The sequence below is a fragment of the Schistocerca serialis genome, chromosome 9, assembly GCF_023864345.2.
Source record: "Schistocerca serialis cubense isolate TAMUIC-IGC-003099 chromosome 9, iqSchSeri2.2, whole genome shotgun sequence".
NCBI classification, from domain to species: Eukaryota; Metazoa; Arthropoda; class Insecta; order Orthoptera; family Acrididae; genus Schistocerca; species Schistocerca serialis.
In genome coordinates this window covers 44433875-44460020 of record NC_064646.1, presented here as the reverse complement: position 1 = coordinate 44460020, position 26146 = coordinate 44433875, and the positions used below count along the sequence as shown (strand labels likewise).

Genomic DNA, 26146 nt, shown 5'->3' with positions numbered 1-26146 from the left:
AAGAACATATTCTGAGCTCAAACATAATGAGGTATCTTGAACAGAATGATCTCTTCGTTGCTAACCAGCATGGATTCAGAGTATATTGATCATGTGAAACACAACTTGCACTTTTCTCACATAACATACTGAAAGCTTTGTATCAAGGCAGTCAGGTAGATGCTATATTTCTTGATTTCTGAAAAGCATTTGACTCAGTGCCACATCTATGTTTATTGTCAAAAGTACTGTAATAGGGTGTATCAAGCAAAAATTGTGACTGTATTGAGGACTTTGGTAGGAAGGATGCAGCATGTTTATCTTGGATGGAGAGTCATTGTCAGATGTAGAAGTAACTTCGGATGTGCCCCAGGAAAGGGTTTTGGCACCTTTGCTGTTCATGTTGTATGTTAATGACATTGCTGATATTGTTAATAGTAAAATCAGGCTTTTTACAGATGATGCAGTTATCTATAATGAAGTACTATCTGAAAGAAGCTGCATAAATATTTAGTCAGATATTTATAAGATTTCAAAGTGGTGCAGACATTGGCAACTTGCTTTAAATGTTCAGAAATGTCAAATTTTGCACTTCACAAAATGGAAAAAATGTAGTATCCTATGACTATAATACCAGTGAGTCACTGTTAGAATCAGCCAGCTCATACAAATACCTGTGTGTAACACTTTATAGGGGTATGAAATGGAATGATTACATGGGTTCAGTTGTGGGTAAAGCAGGTGGTAGATTCCGGTTTATTGGTAGAATACTGGAAAAGTGCAGTCAAACTATAAAGGAATTGCTAAGAAATCACTTGTGCAACAGGTTCTAGAATATTGCTGAAGTGTGTGGGATACTGAATGTATACAGAGAAGGGCAGCACGAATGGTTGAAGGTTTGTTTAATCTGTGGGAGAGTGTCTCAGAGATACTGAAGGAGCTGAACTGGGAGACTCTTGAAGATAGACATAAACTATCCTGTGAAAGTCTATTAACAAAATTTCAAGAACCAGCTGTAAATGATTAGTCTAAAAAAAATACAACCCCCTATGTATCGCTCACATAGGGATTGTGAGGATAAGATTAGAATATAGAATAATCCCTGCCTGCACAGAGGCATTCAGTCAGTCATTCTGCCCACGATCCTACTTGAATGGAACAGGAAGAAACCCTAGTAACTGGTACAATGGGATGTACTATCTGCCATGGACCTCACAGTGGTTTTGCGGTGGCTGTATGTAGATGCAGATTCTGACTGTGACTCATTGATATTTTAGCAGTAGGGTACTATGTTTTTTTCGTTTTGTAACTTGCTAATCTTTACCCCACTTTGAAATCTTATCAAGATCTGACTGAATATCTAAGCAGCTTCTTTCAGACAGTACTTCATTATAGGTAACTGCATCATCTGCAAAAAGTGTAAGGTTACTATTAACAATGTCCACAAGATCACTAATATACAGCATGAACAGCAGGGGTCCCGACACACTTTCTGGGGTACACCCGTAGTTACTACTACACCTGACGATGACTCTCCATCCAAGATAACATGCTGCATCCTCCCTACCAGTGTGATCAAACTTTTGACAGTAAGTGTAGGTGTGCTACTGAGTCAAATGCTTTTTTTGGAAATTAAGAAATACTGCATGTACCTGATTATCTTGATCCAATGCTTTCAGTATGTCATGTGAGTTGGGTTTTACATGATCGATATTTTTGGACTGTGTGCTATTTGCCATGGAGGAGGTCATTCTGTTCAGGATACCTCATTATGTTTGAGCTCAGAATATTTTCTACGATTGTACAACAAATTTATGTCAAAGATATTGAACGGTAGTTTTGTGAATCACTTCTAATACCCTTCTTCTAGATGGGTGTTATCCGTGCCATTGTCCAAGAACTGGGCACAGTTTTTTGTTTGAGGCATCTATGATAGATTATAGTTAGAAGAGGGGCTATTTCAGCCACAAATTCAGTATAGAATCTGGTAGGGAATCAATCGGTCTCTGGATCTTTGTTCAATTTTAATAATTTCAGCTATTTCTCAGCACCACAGGCACTAATACTCTTTTCACTCATCTTTTTTGTGGTATGAGGATTAAATTGGGGCACCTGGATTTTCCTTTGTAAAGGAACATTTGAAAACGGGGGTAAGCATTTCAGTTCCTTTCTCATTCGTTAAGGACTGGAAAATAACTTTGATGCCACTAACAGCCTTTACATATCACCAGAATTTCTTTGGGTTTTGTGAAATATAATTTGACGATATTCTGCTATGGTAGTCATTGAAGGCTTCACACAATTCCCTCTTAATGGACAGACATGCTTTACTCAACGTCTCTCTACATGTAGTCCTATGCTTCGTTTCACACTATTATGCTGTAATCTCTGTTTCTTTAGAAATTTCTTTTCAGTGACAGTATGCCATGGAGGGTCCCTCCCATTATGATCTCTTCTGGGTACATATCTATCCAGTGCATGAGCAACTATTCTTTTAAACTTGAGCCATAGTTCCTCTACATGCTCCTGCCCTGTGCTGAAAGTTTTAGGTTTCTTATTGAGATATGACATTACTGATTTTTTATCTAGTTTACTGAACATAATGTATCTTTGTACTTGGTTTAGTTGTCCTTTGTACTTTGGTAATCATTGTTGCCACAACCATGTTATGGTCAGTGATAACAGTTTCAGTGTAGACATCCTCAAAGAGGTTTGTTGCCATTAGATCCAATATGTTTCCATCATGAGTGTGGTTTTGAATTAACTGTTGTAGGTAGTTTTCAGAGAAGACATTTAATCATATTTCACAAGATGTCTTTATCACATCCATCACTAACAAAACTGCAATTGATGGTTAGGGATGATTAAAGTCTCCATCGATTATTAAAGTATGATAGGGGAACTTATGTACAAGTCCACAGCTCGTGGTCTCGGGGTTGCGTTCTCGCTTCCTGAGCACGGGGTCCCGGGTTTGATTCCCGGCAGAGTCAGGGATTTTCACCTACCTCGAGATGACTGGGTGTTTGTGTTGTCCTCATCATTTCATCATTATTCATGAAAATGGCGAGATTGCACTGAGCAAAGGTTGGGTATTTGTACGGGCGCTGATAACGGTGCAGTTGAGCGCCCCACAAACGAAACGTCATCAATTATGTACAATTGAACTGAAGATTTCTCTAAAGCTTTTAGTTATATCAGGAGTCTGATGGCAGTAGAATGACCCAGTTAACATTTTATGCCAATCCCTGATACTAAGTCTTACCCAAACAGTCTCGCATGCAGCTTCAATTTCTATCTCGGTGGATCTGAGTTTCTTGTCTACTGCGACAAATACACAACCTCCATTTTCTTAGCCTATTGTTTCATTCAGGTTTCAGCCACCATTCTGTATCTAGTATTATGTGAGCTTCACAGCTTGTCACGAGCAGTTCAAACCCTGGCTCTTAGTTGTGAATGCTTCGGAAGTTAACCACAAGGATTTTAGTACTCTTACCTGTGGGAGGCATTTCGTTGGATATTACACCAATAGTTCTGGGTTTCTTACAGGTATCATTATCTGGATTGGATGGATTCACCTAATTAAAAAAAAAAACTGTGTGCACGTCACACAGTCAGCTATCCACTACCAGGATAGCAGCCTCTAATGTGTAGTGCATATCTGACCCATTTTGGGACACTGTACTGTTCTAAACCTTATATTGCGAGTTCAGGAAGTCACAGGCTAACTTGTCGCAGTACTTTCAAAGTCTCTTGTTCAGACCTTCCACTTGACTCTGAACCAAGGGGCCATGATCGGTTCTGGTAATAGTGCTGAAAATTGTGAGCTTCATTGAAATTTGGTGTGCAAGGCTGGTGTTCTCAACAATCTCTACCAGTCACTGGAATGATCCAAGCATGACCTTGGAGAACAGATGACAGGCATCATTTGTTCCATTGTGTGCCACAATCTGCAGCTCCTTGCACCCTTTTCCCTCAGCCACTGCTGGAATAGCTTCTTCAACATGTCGAATCAGGCCCCTAGGCATACACGTTGAGTTCACTTGTTGTTCCTGTCCCTTGCTGCCATTTCCCCGAGGGGTACCATCATTCATCGTATGTTTGAATTGCCAACAGTGTTTGTGTTGTCCTCATCATTCCATCATTATTCATGAAAATGGCGAGATTGGACTGAGCAAAGGTTGGGTATTTGTACGGGCGCTGATAACTGCGCAGTTGAGCGCCCCACAAGCCAAACATCATCATCATCATTACGTACAATTGACCTGAAGTTTTCTCTAAAGTTTTTGGTTATATCAGGAGTCTGATGGACAGTAGACTGACCCTACCCTTTTGCATTTGCCTCCTCTTGACACTGGAGAAAACAGGTTTCCCCAAAACAGGTGAAGTGAGTCCCCTCTGGCTCTGTTTCAGTGAAAGACAGCACCCTGAGACCTCCATGGTCCCTGTTAACACACTACTGAGTACCTAGATCTGCCATTCAAACGCCACTCACAGTCAAGTGGATGAGTAATGACAGATCCCATATTTTCTGCTGAGTAGACAAGATCCACAGAAGAGGATAGTACTTGAGATACCCTTGGTACCAGTACCACAGCTACATGACTCTCAGGACCTCTTCAACACACTGATTCACAGCTTTAACACTAGTGAGAGTGATTTCCAGCTGCTTATGAATGTCAAACAACTCATTCCGTGTTCAGTGAGGCTACATTTTGCCCACACAAAACGAGATTTCTATCAAGGCACCAGAAAAACCTGTGCTAAAAACCCAAACTTTTTGATGTTAATTATAGTTACTAGCAAATTTAAAGAAACATAAATAAAATGTACGCCTCTTTAAGGGAAACCTAGATATGACACGATATGTTAACTAGATTATCTGCTAAAGTAGCTAAATCACAAAACTGATGTACCAAATTAGATTAGCTCTGGACACTGGTAACTTCGAAAATTCTCAAAAATGCCAGTTTATCTGCTTTGATGAACGATGAGATTCAGGGTGATGTATTCTTTGGCAGTAACAGTGAACCACAAATGCTCATTTGCTATGAAATAAGTTATCCAGAATCACTCATACCCGTAACTTACAACAGTATACTTTTATAAATGTCCAAAAATTCTCAGAAATAAGCTATTTCTCGTGTAACTATACAGTGAAATTAGAGAATGTTTGTTTTTATTGAAGATAGGCCTACTAGTCTCAAAAATTGTGAAAAAGCACAAGTAAGTTTCAATCAACAACTGACGATACCAGTAGGAGTTTGTTGTACAGCATGTGAAATGTGCTCTCTTAAATATTTGTGGTAGCGTGTGGCAAGAATAAGAATAATTGTTTATATGCCTCCATGAAAGCTGCAAGTAATTGAATCACATTCATGATTGACGTGGGAGTGGAGCATAAGCAGCTGAGTATTACCGTATTTACTTGAATCTAAGCCGCACCTGGAAAATGAGACTTGAAATCAAGGGAAAAAAAAAATTTCCCAAATCTAAGCCGCACCTGAAATTTGAGACTTGAAATTCAAGGAGATAGAAAAGTTTTAGGCCGCACCTCCAAATCGAAACAAAGTTGGTCCATTGTAATATGAGACACAATTTAGGTTGAATGAATGACGATACAGCTTCAGTAGTTTGGTTCAAGTCGTAAGCTTAGCAGTTAAGCTGTACCAGGTAGCCATTGCTATGCGTCAGGCGCTCCGTCCGTATTTATACTGGTACCCTTCCTTTTTCACGTGCTTCGTCTGGTTTGAATGGATTGCTTATTTTTCTTTGATCTGATAAGTGCCGTTCTCTTTGTTATAGGTGGTTACGTGACTCTAAACTGAAAATGCATTACTGTACTGTGTCATGCACTGTTTGTTGCATTCTGATAACGAGTGTTTACGGCCTGTCGCCGCTCGTGGCATGGCTTGCTTTTGTGCACGCTACCGCCTCTTACAATTTTTTTTTTTTAAAAAAAGGAGAGGAATTGTCTCATTAGAGAAACAATGGCAAAAGACTGCTATTTGTTGTTATTACACTGCTGCTTTCTTTGATAATGATCAACACGAACCAAATAAGACTGCGTATGGTAGAAGATGTTCTGAACGAGAGTTTAGTGAAAATTTCTCTCCGTTTAAAAATCTTTGCAGACGCCTCTGTAGTACATTACATTCTGCACAGAAATTAGAGTCATCTTAGATTTAAAAATCTAGTCAATTGCTGTGCTTCATTTCTGACTGTATCACTATTAGGCATAAGAATAATACGAATATAAACATGACATGATATGTATATTCTCCCGCGTTTGCTGTTGTCTCACTCTAGTTTTGTAGTTTATTAGGCAGACAGGATTTAAATGAGATAGCAGCACACATGAAAGAATACATGGCAAAATGTTTATATTCGTGTTATTCTTATGGTGAAGAGAATACTGCATGTGATTCACAATTCATAAAAGTTCCCATTAGCAACCATCTCTTCTCACAGGTAGGAAAAAATTCAGAACATAGAGTTGGCCATATTGACAAACATCCCAAACAGTCTTGCCAGTCGGATTTTCGTAGTACATTGAAATGCTGCTACATTCGAAGATGATCAATTCTGAGTTTGTATTTACTTCGTTGGATAATGTATGAAAATGCAGTAGTTGAAACTCGGGGTGGAGAAAAAATCTCATCTTCCACCCCCCCCCCCCTTTTTTTTTTTTTTTTTTTTTTTTTTTTTTTTTTTTTTTTTTTTTTTTTTTTTTTTTTTTTTTTTTTTTTTGCGCAGAGGTTTTGGCGCCAGTATTTATCTTTGTGCCTGCCAAGCATGCCTGTGTAGCGCTACATATATTCGATGGCAGAAGTTTGTTGTGGCGGCACCTACCAACATTTTTCAGAACTTCTGCTTACTTTGCACTCGAATCTAAGCCGCAGGCAGTTTTTTGGATTGCAAAAACCGGAAAAAAAGTGCGGCTTGGATTCGAGTAAATACGGTATTCGAAAGGTACTCAGAGAAAATTGTTTCTTGAAATACTGTAAGATATTTTTTACAATACGGTCTTTAGTATGGAAAGGGACTGCGATTGTTGTATGCGGATGCGAGCCGAGTTGATGGCACTTCGCTCTCAGCTTCAAGTTGTGATGGCTTCGAGGTTGAGGTTGACAGGATGGGCACCACTGTTGTGGGCCAGCCGTGGGGATCCAACGGACATCCAGCACGTCCGAGTCCTCCGATCGGTCCTCACTGGTGCCCATCGGTTACTACTCACACTGAGGTTGGCCTCTCACATGCGGTCGAGTGGGAGGTTGCCCTGGGGCGAAGCAGGCGGCGAATGACTTCCCAGGTGGCCACACGTAAGGCCTCCCCAGTTTGTCTGACAAACAGGTTGCAGGTGCTGTCTGTGGCTGACACTGTCGCTGAGCCTGATGCTGTCGCCTGTCCTGTTTCAGAGGAAACCACTCAGCCTGCAAGATCCAGGCAATCATAGAAGGTTGGATTATTGGTAGTTGGGAGCTCCAACATTAGGCGCATTATGGGGCCCCTTAGGGACTTGGCTGACAAGAAGGGAAAGAAAACCAATGTGCACTCTGTATGCATACCAGGTGGAGTAATTCCAGATGTGGAATGGTCCTCCAGGATGCCATGAAGAGCACAGGGTGCAGCCAACTGCAGGTAGTTGCTTACGTCGGTACCAATGATATGTGTCACTTTGGATCAGAAGAGATTCTCTCTGGTTTCGAGCAGCTAACGGAAGTGGTAAAGGCTGCCAGTCTTGCTTGCGAGACGAAAACAAAGCTGACCATTTTGCAGCATAGTCAACAGGACCGACTGCGGATCTCTGGTACAGATCTGAGTGGAGGGTCTGAATCAGAGGTTCAGATGGTTCTGCAACAGTGTAGGCCGCAGATTCCTCGACTTGCGCCAAAGGGTGGTTGGCTTTCAGGTTCCGTTGAATGAGTCAGGTGTCCAATATATGCAGGAGGCGGCTACAAGGGTAGCAGGGGCTGTGTGGCATGGACTGGGTGGCTTTTTAGGTTAGAGCAGAGGTTCCCAAACTTTTGTTTGTCACGCCCCCCTTCTGCCGAAAAGAAAACTTCTGTGGCCCCCCCCCCCCTCCCCTAAAAAAAATATAGAGATTTTTATTAATTATCAAGAAACTATTGAAAAATTTGTGATAGTGACGCCATGTAACATGGTGGACTGTTAATGTATTGACTCGCAGTTATTACGTCATCAGTCTAGTCTAGTGATTATAAGCCACTCCTAAAGTAAAGAAAGTCCTTGGTAAACAAGGAAAAATATTTGCAACCTTTGCAGATTAGTGGATGTGGGCCATTATTTTAAGTTGTGTGTAGCTTATTAATTTCACTCATTATCAAAAATAGTCACTCAGTCACGGTGTTAACGAATATCACTGATTTGTACGCCTATAGCGCTCCCCATTGTCATTGCGCATAGGTTGGCATTTATGTCAACAAAGACAGTTACTGAATGGCGACAAATGCCCAGTTCCCAGAACCAGACAAAAAATAAAAAATAAGTTCTACGAAATAATCGTGCAGACTACACAGAACTTTAAAAAATGTGAATAAAACAACTTCCTTGCCTTGATTACATTCCCTTGCTGCACACCATTTCTTCACCAGTATACGATTTTAGGACTACTCTTCGCTTGCCATATCTAGGATAAACTTTCGCTGCGTCTTCATCCAGAAGAAATACTATTATTAGTTGAAATAACATACCACACGTAACATCAGAATCCATAAGGATCACACGCAGTATTTATATTTAAATCAGATTCACTATGTTTATTTTATATTGCGTCTTCGAAATAGTTTTTTTATAATTTTACAGTATTACCTACATGTAAGGATAGTTAGGAGGAAAATAACAAGTTCTCTTATAATTTGACGTATTTATTATAAAAATATTATTTCCACACACAAATGGCAAGAAACAAACAAATAAATCCATGTGAAGCATGAGCTTGCATATTTTTAACAAGATTTTGAATTCTTGGCTGAATAGTAGAAACTGCGCAACATAAATCATTGGCAATACTGAGTTTACTTCTAAGCTTATTTTTTATCGCCACTACTGCTGAAAATGCTCTTTCGCACAAATAAGTGCTTGAAAATGGTAAATACAGTTTCAGTGCTTGTTCTGCTGTGCTGGGATACTCCGTGAGATATTTCACCCAAAATAAAGGCTTATCCATCTTCTCAATGTCATACTTCGCTGCAGAATCATTTTTTATTTCTAAGACTTCCTCTCGTAGTCTATCTGGCAACACATCCACGTCAACGTGAAATGGATCCGTCGCTAACCTATAATAAATTTTATCATTACAACTGTTAGGGAAGTATCGTTCGAATTCATCAATGAGGTGCTGCAAATGGTTCGATATTTTACTCTTAGTAGCAGTATCCTTAAAATCGTTTTGAAATCGTGCTTCTTCCAGGATTCCAAACAATCTGGGAAAGCAGTAATAATTGCAGGCTAAAACTTTACGTTTCCATAGTTACAACTTATCAGTAAACGCTTTGATAGCAACCCGATGAAAAATTATGTTTGACTTTCCACCTTGTAATTTCAAATTAATGTGTTTAAATATTCGAAAATATCTGACAGATAAGCCAATGCAACATGAACACCGGGCGTTCTAAATTCCACATACAATTCAGTTTGTTTGTTATTTTCCAAAAACTGCATCACTTCGTCTCGAAGTTCAAATAATCTTCCTAGCATATTTCCTTTTGAGAGCCAGCGTACTTCTGTATGAAATAAAAGTGTTTTATACTCTGCTCCCAAGTCTTCACAAAGAGCCGTAAATAACCTGGAATTTAACGCACTCTTTTTAATATGATTCACGATTTTGATGCACAATTTCAAGACATTATTGAGTTCCTTTGGAAGTGTCTTAGCTGCCAATGCGTGACGGTGTATTACACAGTGCACAGCAGTAACACTAGGGTTTTTTTTTTTTTTCTCTGACCATCTGCACGAATCCTGAGCAACATCCAAGCATTATGGGGCGGCGTCTGTGCATACTTCAATCAGTTTCTGCCATGATAACTCATTTTTACAAAAGAATTCAGAGACGGCTGCCATTATATGAATTGCTTTTGAAGTTGTCTTTAACTCTGTAGAAAACAGCAACTCTTCTTTAATCGCTTCATTTTCTATATAGCGAACAAAAGTTAGCAGTTAACAACAATTCGCAACATCGGTACTCTCGTCTGACTGTATTGCGAAAAACTGCTATTGTTTGACGGCCGTAACTAATTGATTTTGTATGTCTTCGTCCATATCATCAATCCGACGTTTCACAGTATTGTCAGAAAGCGGTTTGTGAAAGTTTTTGTTTACTTTCGGACCCAAGAACAATATCAGCAGCTTTCAACAAACAGGGTTTGACTAGTGTCTCTCCGATAATATGACTTTTCTTGGTCCTTGAAATAAGTAGCGAACTCATACGAGGCTTCCAGTACCTTTTCTGATGTCTGAGCGAAGGATCCAGCAGTGTCCAACTTCATTCGTTTCAAATTATCACATTTTGCAGCAAAAAATTCCTTTGGCTTCTCTTTCAATGCACCATGCTTTGCCCACAAATGGCGTTCCAGACGAGAAGGTCTCATGGAATCATTGCTCAATACCTCATAGCAAATAACACATTGTGGCTGGTCAACAGCATTTTCTTGTATTGAAGCAAAACCGTATTTGATATAATCATCATTACATTTACGTTTTTTCAAGACACTCATGGTGAAGTAAAAAGAAAACAAGAAGTTAACAGTATACATCAGATGTGTCAACAACTGCAAGCAACCAACTGAAATAAAGGAAAACTACTGTCGTCTGTCGGGACCTCAGATGACTGCCTGTGAGGAGAGGGGCGAGGAACGGGGAAGCCCAGCCGCAGCGCAGGTAGTCAGTGCAATGTCTGTCTGCGACCTGGTGGCCAAGCAGGGCTCTTCCTGGGAGAGACGGGCTTTTCACGGATTAGGGCGGAAACAGCCCACAGGCACCCTAAGAATTTGCTGCCTGTTCTGCAGTGCTGTTCTGAGCAGTGCAGCCTGGGGTTTTATGCGAAAATCGTTTTCATGCCCCTATCTTTCATTACTTATAAACGAAACGTTATAAGTTTTGAGGGAACATCAATGAATTGGCTATCAAATTTCACAGTAATTAAGTAAGGTCATGGATACACCTCACACACCGCTGGAAACTGTGCACAGTGCCAAGCAGTTATCTCTGTACTCGTACCAAAAGAAGCCATTGTCGCAGAAAAGAACGTACACTAATTTCAAATGAAATTATGCCGTATTTCAAAACGGCAAAAGAAAAATAACTGTTTTGTCGGATAAGTAATCCGAATGAAAGAGCTGTAGTACTGACCGCTCGAAAAAAAAAATGGCCTCACTAATGGACTTCATTGTCTACCTAACTGGGTTATGTTTCATTGTTAGCATTCACGACAATGTTTCCAGAACAGCGTGAAGTACTCTGCTCAGAACGAACACTTGTACTAGTTTCGCATTCACGTCGTGCACATTTTTCGGGTGGCAAAGGGCATAACCCTGGCGTCCAAATTACGAACCTGCCAGTTCATTTGAAGCGTATACAATCTATTAAAGTCATTGTAATCGCATCACATGGGGATCCGCAGGTTGACAGGGTAATAAAACGGCATTTTTACAGTTACACAGTATAAGTGATTATTACTCTGTTGAACATAGTGTACTACGGCTAAAAGTTATAACATGATTACGTTCAGTTCATTTGTACAAATGTACGGAATAGTTAATACCTGATTTTTCTGTTTTCCAGTTGTCAGAAGTAAGTTGTTTACAAATCTGATATATTAGAATTAACGCATATCGCCTTCGTAATTTTGAGAGTTTCTGTGTGTGACATTCTAAACGTCATCTTCAAAAGCTGTATGTTCTAGGATAGGTTATTGAGATAGGATTGTGGGAAGTGGGACGCCAAACGATTGCATTTAGCACCATAATTTATCATTAATACCTGCACATTCATTTTTATTAAAATATCGATATTAAATAGAAATATCAGGTTTATACCGCTAACTCCACCCGCACCCCCCTTGCAACATCATCACGATCCCCCAGGGGGGCGCGCCCCCCAGTTTGGGAACCCATGGGTTAGAGGGTCTCGGGGAAAACACAAGAAGGGCTTCAGTCACAAAGGGTGCAGGCCAAGCACAGGAAGAACATAGATACAGCAACCATTGGTGTAACAGTTATAAATTGTCGTAGCTGTGTTGGGAAAGTACCAGAGCTCCAAGTGCTAATAGAAAGCATTGAAAGCTGGCTAAAGCCGAATATATGCTCAGCCGAAATTTTTGCGAAGAACCTAACGGTGTTCAGAAAGGGTAGGCTAAACATGGTTGGCAGTGGCGTGTTTGTTGCTCTTAGAAGTAGTCTAACTTGTCGCAGAATTGAAGTAGATACTTTGTATGAGTTAGTATGTGCAGAGGTCATTGTTGGTAACCGGAATAAAATAATAATCCTTTTACCAACCTCCCAATTCAGATGATACAGTTGCTGAAAGGTTCAAAGAAAACTTGAGTTTGATTTCAAACACTTATCCTATTCATACGATAATAGTTGGTGGTGACTTTAATTAACCTTCGATATGTTGGCGAAAATACATCTTTAATTCTGGAGGCACACATAAAATATCATCCAAAATTGTGCGAAACGCATTCTCTGAAAATTATTTCGAGCAGTTAGTTCATGAGCCCACGCGAATAGTAAACAGTTGTGAAAACACACTTGACCTCTTATCAACAAATAATACTGAGTTAATAACGAGCATCAAAACCGATACAGGGTTTAGTGGACACAGGGTTGTTGTAGCGAGATTGAACATTGCAATCCCCAAATCCTCGAAAAATAAGTGAAAAATATACTTACTTAAAAAAGCAGACAAAAATTCACTTGAAGCCTTCCTAAAAGACAACCTCCACTCATTGCAAATTAACAATATATGTGTAGACGAAATGTAGCCTGAATTCAAAGAAATAGTATCAGCATTAATTGAGAGATTTATACCAAAGAAATTAACAAACGACAGAGCTGATACTCCTTGGTACACAAAACAGGTTTGAACACTGTTGCAGAAACAACGAAACAAACATGCCAAATTTAGACAGACCCTGAAACTGTTATGATCACTATACAGGGTGATTCAAAAAGAATACCACAACTTTAGGAATTTAAAACTCTGCAACGACAAAAGGCAGAGCTAAGCACTATCTGTCGGCGAATTAAGGGAGCTATAAAGTTTCATTTAGTTGTACATTTGTTCGCTTGAGGTGCTGTTGACTAGGCGTCAGCGTCAGTTGATGCTAAGATGGCGACCGCTCAACAGAAAGCTTTTTGTGTTATTGAGTACAGCAGAAGTGAATCGACGACAATTGTTCAGCGTGCATTTCGAACGAAGTATGGTGTTAAACCTCCTGATAGGTGGTGTATTAAACGTTGGTATAAACAGTTTACAGAGAATGGGTGTTTGTGCAAAGGGAAAAGTTCTGGACGGCCGAGAACGAGTGATGAAAATGTAGCACGCATCCAGCAAGCATTTGTTCGCAGCCCAGGAAAATCGACTCACAGAGCTAGCAGAGAGCTGCAAATTCCACAATCAACTGTATGGAGAGTCCTACGAAAAAGGTTAGTTATGAAACCTTATCGTCTGAAATTGGTTCAAGCACTGTCTGCAGCTGATAAGATTAAAAGAATCAATTTCTGTGATTTTATCCTTGCTCAAATGGAAACAGATGAATCTTTCGTTTCAAAGATTCTGTTTAGTGATGAAGCAACTTTCCACACTAACGGGAAAGTCAACCGTCACAATGTCTGTATATGGGGCACTGAGAATCCGCGGGAAACAACTCAGTATGAACGTGACTCGCCGAAGGTGAACGTTTTCTGTGCCATTTCAGCCAATAAAGTTTTTGGTCCCTTTTTCTTCGAAGGAGCTACTGTAACTGGACTACAGCATCTGGAGATGTTAAAGAATTGGCTGTTCCCTCAGCTCGAACAAGAAGCACAACAGTTCATATTTCAGCAGGATGGAGCGCCACCACATTGGCACTTATCTGTCCGTAACTACCTGAACGTCAACTACCCGAGGCGATGGATCAGCCGCCAGGCAGCCCGTGACAGAGCGCTTCATCACTGGCCTCCAAGAAGCCCTGATCTTACCCCCTGCGATTTTTTCTTATGGGGGTATGTTAAGGATATGGTGTTTCAGCCACCTCTCCCAGCCACCATTGATGATTTGAAACGAGAAATAACAGCAGCTATCCAAACTGTTATGCCTGATATGCTACAGAGAGTGTGGAACGAGTTGGAGTATCGGGTTGATATTGCTCGAGTGTCTGGAGGGGGCCATATTGAACATCTCTGAACTTGTTTTCGAGTGAAAAAAAACCTTTTTAAATACTCTTTGTAATGATGTATAACAGAAGGTTATATTATGTTTCTTTCATTAACTACACATTTTTAAAGTTGTGGTATTCTTTTTGAGTCACCCTGTATTAAAAAAATTGATTACTGAAATTATCATGCGTTCAATATTTCCAGTGTATGAGTTACTACTCTTTTTATCTTATTTACTTCTCATTTAGATACCTTTATATCTGTCTCGAAATAATTAAACTTCATTACTATATCAATATTAAAGTTATCTTTCAACTTCGTTAGACCTTCGTTATTCATTTACTGGTTCATTAACAAAACAGTTCTTTAAACACCATTCTAACATAACTAGGTCTGCAAGTAATTATTATTAACACAAAATTTAATTTTTCATTTCGGGACACTCGGATTGCACAACATTTGGAAAGGACCCTGCCTAGGTTAGTTGTGAGGATAATTAAATGAGGGGAAAGTTCTTGTAAAATTTAGGTTATTATTGAACAGTTCACTCTATGGTCCATACGCATACAGTACTAAAAGTTTCAACCTGCTTGTATCGATGCGGCGGTTGGCATGCGGCGAGATGGCGAGGCACAGAGCACACATACAACCACAGCTATGGCTCTTGACGTATCGGCACTTTAATTCTTCTTAGCGTCGCAATACTTTTCCATTTAGTGCCTATGGAATATTGCCATGCTGTATGGGCGTTGGAACAGCATACCCGAGGCTCAGTGAAACTACGTCTTCCAGGAGAGCCTCCTCGCTCCAGAACGTGTTGCTCAGACCAATGCCAAACTCCAACTACTGCTGAGCCTGTTGTGCCGTGCAGTGCCCGCGTGCATTTTCCCGCGCTCGCCTGCCGTCCACCTTTTACCGCTCCCTGACAGGCCGGGTATTCACCCGAGGTTTTGCATTCTACATATCCTAACACATTGCCTACGTATGGACCAAACGCACAGTTACAATTTTAAACATCTTACAACAGTTTCAACGTTTCTTACATTTCAATTCTGTTACAATATTGCTTGACATTTGACATAAACATTAATATTCACATTGAAACTCGTTTACAGTTTTCTTAACACAATGACATGAAACAAAAAAGAAATGAAATCAGAACATCAATTACACTAGTTTATCGAAAAATCAGATGGAAAAAAAAATTTACTTATATGTACAATAGTACAGCGTCTTTGTTGTTGTCCATCCTCTTTCAGAATACTGCTGCGTGGTGTGGGATCCGTACCAGATAGGACTGACGGAGTACATTGAAAAAGTTCAGAGAAGGGCTGCACGTTCTGTATTATCATGAAATATGAGAGAGTGTGTCACAGAAACAATACACGATTTGGGCTGGACATCTTTAAAAGAAAGGCATTTTCCATTGCGATGGAATCTTCTCACGAAATTCCATTCACCAACTTTCTTCTTCGAATGCGAAAATATTTTATCGACATCGACCTACATAGGGAGAAACGATCACTATGATAAAATAAGGGAAATCATAGCTCGTACGGAAAGATATAGGTGTTCGTTCTTTCTGCACGCTATATGAGATTGGAATAATAGAGAATTGTGAAGGTGGTTTGATGAACCCTCTGCCAGGCGCTTAAATGTGATTTGCAGATTATCCATGTAGATGTAGAATAGGAATCTTTCTCGAAGCTATTAAATTCCAGTGTTTACGAGTTTCCTGTGACCTAATCATGTGGGGTCCACCACTTGTGGTCTCGTGGTAGCGTTCTCACTTCCCGAGCACAGGGTCCTGGGTTCGATTCCCGGCGGGGTCAGGGATTTTCACCCGCCCCGAGATGACAGGGTGTTGTTGTGTCGTCTTCACATCATCATCATTCATCCATATTACGGTTGGAGGAAGGCAACAGCAAACCACCTTCATTAGGACCTCGCCTAGTGCGGTGGTGCGGGTCGCCCGCATCGTTCCCCTACGCTCTGTCAAGAAGCATGGGACTTAATTCATAATCATGTGGGGGTTTCAGAACCCAACGCCATTTGTTCTGTCTTCCTATGTTTTCTCTCATTGTTACCTATTAGAATGGTGTTGTGCAACTTACATTTGAGCCTTATTCCAGTATGGACCACAGTAACTTGCTGTGGGCAGTGTCACGAATGAACTGCAGTTTCCTATTATCTTACCAACAAACTGAGGCACATCACATTCTTCAGCTGTGACTGATCATCCCCATGTATACTCTATTATCTTCCCACTGTCTTTATGAAGCATCACATTCAAAGGAACTCTTTAAGAGAAACCAAAAGGTCTTAGCTGCCCTGGTTCATTTTCATGCAGCTTATAAATAATTCAGGAAAGTATCCCTACTTGTAGCTAAACTTAATCCCCTATACTGAGCAAGTTTACGCAGCTGTGAGATGCTCGCCTTGTTTTTGAGAGGAATCTGGGTGGAGGTGTAGCTGTCATGTGAGTGTGAGGTGTGCTTGCTTGTGTTCATGTGTGTGTGTTTTTCTGCTCCTTTATGATGAAGGCTTTGGCCAAATGATCAGTGTGTAAAAGTCTTTTCATTGTGCTCGTCTGCAGCTTGATGTGTCACTTTTACAGAGAGTAAATGTTGTTGATATTCCAACCCAGGTTTCCGCTGTTGAAACAGTGAACTTTCCCTTTCAAGATGTGAACCTCTTGCAGTCTCTCATCCAGCCACCCAATGCCCAATGGTTACCTTCCCTTTATTACTTACCAACACTGTGGCTTCATCTCCTTTTCTTGCTGCTTTCACAAGAACAGCACAGAAGAAGGAGCAGTGATTCACAGTTTTGATCCAGACTCCAGTGTGATCCATCCTCTCTGCAGACATAGGGTTCACCACTGTCTTGATGAACTGCAGTCATTACCTGACATAAGGCATTTGCCAACTGTCTGGCTTGTCTTGGTACAACCTGTGCCACTGTGATCCCAACCCACAAGTCCATTATAACCCCAAGTCCGTATATAAATCCCCAGGTTTATAGCAGAACCTCTCCCTTCAGTCAATCTGCCTCCTTTTCCGACTAACCCTGTACACCCAGCTTCTAGGCGGTTCCCAAAATCTGTAAACTTGACTTCCCTCGATATCTCATTGTACCCGCTTAGTGTGTTCAGACAGAAAGAATTTGTTGCGGTGCCGGGATAATGTAGGAAGCCCAACAGTATACCCGTATGTCCATATACCTTTGTTGTTAGCTTTGCAAAAGGACATTGTCTGGAATTGCACCGTCAATTTTGATCTCTTTTTGTGTGCCTGTTGACTGCTAAACATCTCAGAAATTGAAGAAGTGACATTCACTCCAAATGTTGCGTGTTTTGTGTATGAGTGGAAATGTGCACTATTCTATGTGCACGAGTGCTATGAAAGATATGCTTTCGTGCTTAAGATTCCTGTACTGAGCTATTTCACAAACAATGGCGCATTGAATCTTGTAAGTCATATGATGTCTGCTATGTGAGACACCCTCCTTATGACTTTGCACTATTGACAGATAATATTATAAGACATTGCATTTTATTTAAAAGTAGGTAAGTACAAGTGGCATGAGAGGATAAGTCAAACAAAGGAAACTCCAGGATGGAATGTAACAATGTTACGAAAAGGATAGTTGCTACTCACCATACAATAATGATGCTGAGTTACAGATAGGCACAACAAAAAAAGACTGTCAGAAAGTGTGCTGTCAGCCAATAAGGCCTTGTCGGAAACACACACACACACACGCACACGCAAACGCAAACGCAACTCACACGCACACATGACCACAGCGTCTGGTTGCTGAGGCCAGGATAAGTGTAATTTGAAGATAGGATTGCTCACAAGAGTGCCATATCAGAAATGCGAGTACAGTCCTTCACGATGACTTTCTTGGACAAATGCTTCATGGATTGGGAGCTCTCAGATTTTCTTGGTTCAGTTGATTAACAGTGCAGTTCCGGGAATACAGCTGACTTTTGTATTCTATTTTGTGGACAATATGATAAGACATAGCCGTCATCTACAAGTGCAACGAGATTTGACGTACGTAGTTGGTCTCCTGCTATCGACGACTTTCTCTGTTGTCTTCATTGAATGTAATCTCTGTACAAGTCTGGAATGGCAATAAATCTGTGAAGCATTTATCTGACTGTAACAGATAATTCATCATGCAAACATAAAATGAGACAATTCATAATTAAGTTTTTACCGACTTTAGTTTCTAATTTCTTGCAAACTTTATGAATTTTTGCTCCTGAATAGTATTATTTTTGATTAACTTTTCCAACATACTGTGCAAGAAACTTAATGATATTAGAAATAAAAAAAGTTTCCGGCATATGGGTAATACAGAATTAAGTTGTCTTATTTTCAGCAATGAATGATGATACTGAATTACATGAACAGTACATAATCCCTGCCAGTGCTGTGTGTTCCTCAGTAGCACAAGAACCTTAACCATTATTAATATGTAATAATTTAGGAGTAAAGTAGACAACTCACTGAATAATAGAAACATCGAGTCATTGACAGGCACAACAAATCGATTGGAAAATGTAGTTATCTTTTTGAGGAAAGTTTTCATTCTTTTTTGTGGGCCTGTTGTCAACATATTGCTTGATCTGTTCAGTGGGTTGTCCTCTTTGCTCCTAAATTATTGACATTCTGCCAGAACTGTTGTTGTTGTATTAACACAGTATTTGTTTTGCAAAATTATTGTTTAGTGATAGTTATTTGAGATTTCTCATTAACACGAACACGTTTTGCAGTGAGGCAAGCAGCTCAGCGAGCAGTGAAAAGGGTTCGAATGTCATCGTCAGATGAGTCTGATTCGGATGTGGATAAGGACAGCGCAGGTGGTGGTAATAGCTCTGGTTCTGAATTCAAACTTTCCGGATCGGACTCCGATGGCAGTGAAAGTGTATCTGACAGCAACCAGAGCTCGGATTTCAATCCATTTTATTCAGATAGTGATTCTGATGCAGGTTTGTTACCTTCTCATATATATTGTATTCACTTGTCTGAAAAATAAGAACTTGTTGTAGTATTCTAAGATAATGTGAAAGAATTAATTAATTTTTGAAGCACATCGTAAATTGCCGAGTTTTGTAATTTACTCTTGAGTTGGGTGTTGTAGATAATTCTTGACTCTCTGTCAAATGTTTGCCCATTTTGAACAAGGAAGTAACTTTTAAACATCACAACTCATTCCGAGAGTATGGTATTCAAACACCGCACGTGGCATCCAAAAGTTTTTAATTTCTTATTTTTATTTATTTATTTTTATTAGATTGTATCAGTGACACAATACATAGGAACTTACCATAGCATATACAGAACTTATTAAAAGAAAACAAAACATAGAGTAAAACATTTAACTATGAAGAAAACGACATATTGTCTTGGAGATAAAGTGATCATTGACATTTTTTTTACACAATCACATAAACATTTTGTAATGCTATTACCAGTTTGAACCAGCCAGTGGTCATCTTGAAACACTGAATGGATAAAAAGAGGAGACGTAGAATCATATTTTAATCCATAAAATGTGTACATAATGCCAAAACAAAGAATAAAATTACAACTAAAGGCACACAGTGCAACTGGTTTTTGTCACATTGTCAGTAACACGAAGGCAACAGTAGTTACAAGATGAATGATTTTGTAGGCAAGTGAAATTTTCCGTTTGTCTATTTCGCGGAAGGAACATCTATTTTGGCAGATTTTATAGTTGCATTCAGTGAAGTAGAGTAGTACGATCTGTTACACAGTTTGTAAAACTTAAAAATAAAAAAAAGGTTATTTTATTTCAGCAAGGTGATGTAGAAAATAAAAAAATCGTTGCATTTATGTTTGTTAATAAAAATTAGTGTGAGGTGTGCACTGACGTCTAGGTGGCACTGCATGTGCCTCAGTGGGTTGGTGTTAGAGCACAGCTCCTCGCAGCACTACAGGCCGGAGTGGACAGCACATGGCAGTTGGATACTGCAGATGACTACCAGGCTCTGTTGGGGTGTCAGGAATATGGTGCAACAGACATCAGTGAGTGGTAAGCAAAGCAGATGTTAAAATGTACAGCTTTATGTCATGACAAAAGCAGCATCACCTAGATGTGAATGTACGTACTCCTCACACTGCATTTTTAAATTTTTAAGTTTAAAAAATTGTTTAAAGAATCATCTTACATTACACCTGTGAATGTAACTCTAAAATCTGCCAAATTAGAAGTTCTTTCCGCAGAACAGATAAAGAGATTATTTCACTACACTTACAAAACCTCTATCTCTTAACTATTGTTGCCTTCAGAATTATCAACAGTACAGTGGAAACTGCTTGTAGTACGTGCCTTTAGATATGATTTTATTCATTTTTTTAATCATTTTGTAGATAGGCCTAATTATTTGGCAGATTTGATAGATTATACAATGATTCTTCTGTTTACTCCTCTTACCTACAGAGTGCCTGCAGATGACCACTGGCTGGTCAAAACATAATGGCCAGTGAAATGTTCGTGTGATGGTGTCAAAAAATATAAAAATAAAAATGTGTTTACTGTGATATTCCCGCATGAAAATAACCCTGAAAAAGTAATAAAAATGATAATAAACATACGGTGTAAGAGAGATGCTTTGTTGTACAAATCTTAATAAATGTTAAGAAAAAGCGAATGTTTCAGTAGTGTGTCACTGAACTTAAATGCATGCACACTTGTGGAAGATGCTCCTGTTGGTATCAGAATTCAGTTCACTCTTTTGTTAGGTATGTGGTCAATGTTTTGATTGTCCGTCTGCAAGACGTATTTCTCATAATTCAAATTGTGTCTGTTTGTTGGAACAGTCTTAATGAAAAGAAGAAGTGGGCAGAAACTGGTGGAAAATGGATCTTCCACTAAGTCTGTAGCTCAGATTCCTCAATTAGAAGAGAATTGTTTATGAAAGACTGGTGTTTAAGTTGCAGTTTTTCTTAGGCATACAGTTTAAACTCGGGCTAAATGTTCAGCTGCTCCATAGCATTTTACTATGTTAAATGCGAAAGTAAAAAATTAAAATGCTAACAAGAAGGTTTGCCTACATGTTATGGATAGCTTAGGATAAATAACACTTACATTTAGCAGTATACCGTGTGTTAAAGATATGTAGTGTCTATTTGAAATAGATATTTTACTTCACTAGATCCCTGGGATCGGCGCAAAAAGAAAGGTAAGAAGCATAAGGCTCCAAAGAAGCGGCAGTCGACACAGGACAAAATCAACTCTCTCTTCTCACGCAAGACGCACAAAGGGAAACGTAACGGTGACGCCAGTGGAGGTGGTGGTCGTCCTCCTCCACCTCCAAGGGATGCCATTGAGAGAGCTTGCAGCATGAAAGAAGACCTCTTGCGACAGATAGAGGAACTTGGTGATAAGTTGCCACCTAACACCCTAGACCAGCTTATTGATGAGTTGGGTGGCCCAGAGAATGTTGCAGAGGTAAACAGATCATATAATGATTATTATTATTATTATTATTATTATTATCAAGACTGTTTTGTAGTTAGGGCAACCACAACATAGATTATACATTGTTACTGTAAATAAATTTCCAAACATTCTCCAAAATAATCTAAAAAAATAAACTTAAAATTTTTTTAGAAAATGATTGAAAATTCTGCAAGGCTGCATTAGCTGTGTAATGTTCCTTTATTAAGCAACACGTCCGGTTTCATGTGTTTATAGGTGCATGTTCAGGTAATACTCTGTATTGAATAAGAGAAGTGTTTTTATAAAATGCTGTTATAATCGTGTGATAGAAGAACAGATTTTTACTTTCAGTTTTTCACTGCAAGCTAGAAAGACTGTCCCAACATTCCAAGTTGTAAACTAATTAATTGCATAATCTCTTAAAAGATTGATAATAAAATGACTTAACTTGGAATTAATACATTGTAAAGTAAATTTCAAAAGTGCCGGATTTCATGCGTCAATAAAATATCTAGCGAACAAGAGCAAATCACTACAAAGTAAAATATCAAGGGCAGTACAGTGTTAATGGATACAGTGTAATGAAAGATGTCCTTAACCAAAGCTGTGTTATAATAGACTCGAGGTCTAAAATGTTGGCTTCATTTAATAAGAAGTCCTCAAATGCAGTCCACATTAAAAGAGCACTGCAGTTGCACTTAAAAGACCACCGCCCGGTGGATAAAACCATAACTCATGTAGACCACCTACAGACAAACATGAACAACAGATTTATTTTTGTAATGACTGTAGCCGAGCATAAATAGGGAGAAAATGTGGCAACAGGCAAAAACTTGTTAACTGGGAGGAGTTGATAAGAAAAGTCATGATGGAAACACACCTGTAAAAATGTGCTGCAATAATGGGGACAAAACTACGAAAATTTGACATGGTCGTCTGGTGATAGGTTCTTGCATCAGGCTATTGATAGTTCATCTTGTATGGTATCATGCAAAAGTCACATAGTACAAGAGGTAACTTACAGATACCAATAGAAACGGAATGTGGGCCAAGCCGGTGTGGTGTGAAGGCAAACTAGACATGCACAAGACACTGCAGGGTAAGGAGAAAATGAATTTACGTGGTAAACAACTGAAAATTGGGAATCTTATTATAGGATTTAATGGTAAATATAAATCATGTTGTAATAGAAAGTGGTGGATCAAAAGCACTGTGACGGTTAAGTAAGTGAATAAGGAGTATAAATAACATGAATAAAGTATATTTCCTTAACATAAAAAATTTATTTAATAATATGTACAATAAAATCATTTACTGTCACTATACTAAGCAGGTGTTAAACCGACACCACACACCTGGTGTGCGTAACATGAAGGTAGTCAAACAATGGAAATCCAGGATGGAATGTAACAATACGAGAGAAGGAAAGTTGCTACTCACCATATAACGGAGATACTTAGCTTTCGGCCATTAAGGCTTTGTCAGCAGTAGACGCACATACACACACATGCGCACACAGACACACACACACACACACACACACACACACACACACACACACACACACACACGCGCGCGCAAGCACAACTTGCACACAGGTCTGCAGTCTCAGAGAGCTGAAACTACACAGTGTAGTTTCAGCTCTCTGCGACTGCAAACGTGTGTGCAAGTTGCGTGTGTGTGTGTGTGTGTGTGTGTGTGTGTGTGTGTGTGTGTGTGTGTGTGTGTGTGCGTGCGTGTGCGTGCTTGCGTGTGTGTGTGTGTGTGTGTGTGTGTGTGTGTGTGTGTGTCTACTGCTGACAGAGGCCTTAATGGCCGAAAGCTATGATTATGTGAATCTTTTTATTGTGCGTATCGCGACTCAGCATCTCCACTGAAGGTAGTCAGTTAGGCAAGTTCCGGCAATAGAAATTAACCAAAATTCTATGGTGTTCCATTTCAGTTAGCTTCTTCAAGTTGTGGGTGCACAGTTGCTTCAAAGCTCACATAATCTACACTTTGACCACATAATTGAAAGTGTGTGCTTAATTTTCCGTAAATAAGCTTTTTAAATTATTCTCCGTACTAGAAATTAAGTGTCCTGTTTCACACAAATACGAAGTAATGGCTGTCTTGTAGTTGGTAAAACTTAAATGCTCTTTCAAGCATACATCAAAACCACAGCAAGTTTATCGAATATACTTAGGTAGATAATCATGGCAGGTAATTGAGTAGGCAACTATCCCCTTGTACTACTTAAAATTAGAATGTTCTTTATATCTGTATTTGGCCCTCTTAATTTTTACTAATAAAAATTGCCATAACAATGTTTTCCTCCTTAAGTTGCTTTCCCATTCACTGTGATAATTTAACAAATTATGGAATTTTATGATAGCTTAGTTCCTTATTGCTCTACTTCGCAGATAAAAGAGTTGTGGACACACCAGTCTTTCCTTGTGAAGCAACAGGATGGATAGATTTTTTTAGAATTTCCGTATTAATGTTATTAACATAGTGAGTACTGTAACTATTTGATCAGGCAACATATTGGATGACTCTGCATTCCCATTCAAAGGCTTCCTGCAAAAGCGGTACACTGTGGAGTCGGTACAAGAATGACCTAAATGCAGTGTTTTTATATTTTTGCAGATGGTTAGACGTCTTGTGTATAACTGTGTTGGTAGTGAATGGTTTGCAGAAATTGTCATAAAGAAACTTCGAAGTTAAGTCATGTAAATATTAGCAAAACACGATGCCAAGCCAGGAGTCAATCCACACCAAGTCCCTGATTTTGGAGATAATTTCGATCTTCAGATTTAAAATAATTATATTTTAAGACTAGGTCTAGCACTTGTAACGTCATCTATTTGATCAAGAGGATTTTCCAGTATAAGTCTGTAAAATACTGGCTATGGTTTCCTGAACCTGGTTGATTGGAATGTTAGAGTACATCTTTTTCATATCAAGAGAAATACATACCTGATGGAATAGATACCTGTGACAGCTCAGAAATGAAATGCTCCCTATTGTGGATGTTATATTGCACAGGACGTTTTTAGTACTTATTTAAATATGTTGTCATATTTTTTTCAGATTGGTACCTAATTCCATTTTTTACATTCACAATCAGACACACTGGAAAATTATCTTTGAGGATGTTTGTAACTGCTCTGAGCTCTAGTGTGGAAGGATTCTTTGGTATTAGTGTTCTCTTGAGCAAAGAATTGGGTAAAAAACTTTGTTTTAGAATTTTGTTTTCAAACTTGCTAAAAATTTAGAAATGGGAACAAATTTGCGTTTACAATTTTATTGTCAATAAAAAAAATACAAATACGCACTTCAGTGACATACTGTTCTTTCTTAACAAAAAGTGCCTGAGGAACAGGACATCCCATACTACATAAAGCTTATCTTCAATAAATATGTATCTCTACTAAGCCCTCTGCATGCAGAATCATATTCTTCTGTGTACATAGCAAGATTCACATCTCATATGCTAAAAAGGACAGAATTGATAGTTAAATGTATCTGGTCCATTTACAACTTTCTGGATAGTGAGTAGTCGAGTGTTCGATGGCATCTAAGAACTTGTAGATGAACGTATTGTTCAGCTGAGGGATAAAATTCTGTACATCCGTTATAAAAAATATTCAGAAATTGCAATCTATTGTCTGCTGTAGAACTCCACCTCTTGGTACTGAATGTGATTTTAAATTTTCTCCACACGTAAGTACCATGGCCGAAATCAACTTTAACGATAAAGAAATACAACTTCTTAACAAAAGATTAGATCACAATACTAACCAGCTTACAGTCACAACGCCAAATAGACTCTTTAATCGTACATTTGGTGCTCACTTTAGATGGGGTTCTGCAGCCCAAAGAAATGATGTAGGTACCGCTTTCAGTAGAGTTACACAGGGCACTAATACTCGTCAAAATTCCAAAAATCAAAGTAATCCGAAGATACCAAAAGAGAATGTTATTTTGAATAATACTACAGAAACTTTTTAATATAACAAGTTAATCTTAGTCCTAGCAGATAAAACGAAAACCACAGTCATTATTAAGGAAAAACAGTATGTTACTAAAGCGCATGATTTTCTTTATTGTGAATAAAACTGCAAAATGTAAATTTGACCCTATTAACAAATTTTGAGCAACTTTGAAGAAAAAATTTAAAAACAACAGAAGTTTTTTTCCCAATTCATTTCAAAAGAGAACACTAATACCAAAGAATCCTTCCACACCAAAGCTAAGAACAGTCATAAAGGTACTCAGAGACAATTTTTCAGTGTGTCCGATCGTGAATGCAAAAAATGGAGTTGGCTACC

General features: G+C 39.0%; 1 protein-coding gene across 2 annotated transcripts in view; it reads left to right on the top strand.

Annotated features, from left to right (window-relative positions):
• Nucleotides 1–26146, top strand: part of LOC126419189 (protein strawberry notch) — a 299812-nt gene that overhangs the window by 145817 nt on the left and 127849 nt on the right. For both annotated transcript variants that reach the window (XM_050086323.1, XM_050086324.1), the window contains 2 exons: nucleotides 19141–19356; nucleotides 21547–21842. In XM_050086323.1, the coding sequence (XP_049942280.1) occupies nucleotides 19141–19356; nucleotides 21547–21842 (512 nt within the window). The remainder of the gene's footprint in view (nucleotides 1–19140; nucleotides 19357–21546; nucleotides 21843–26146) is intronic.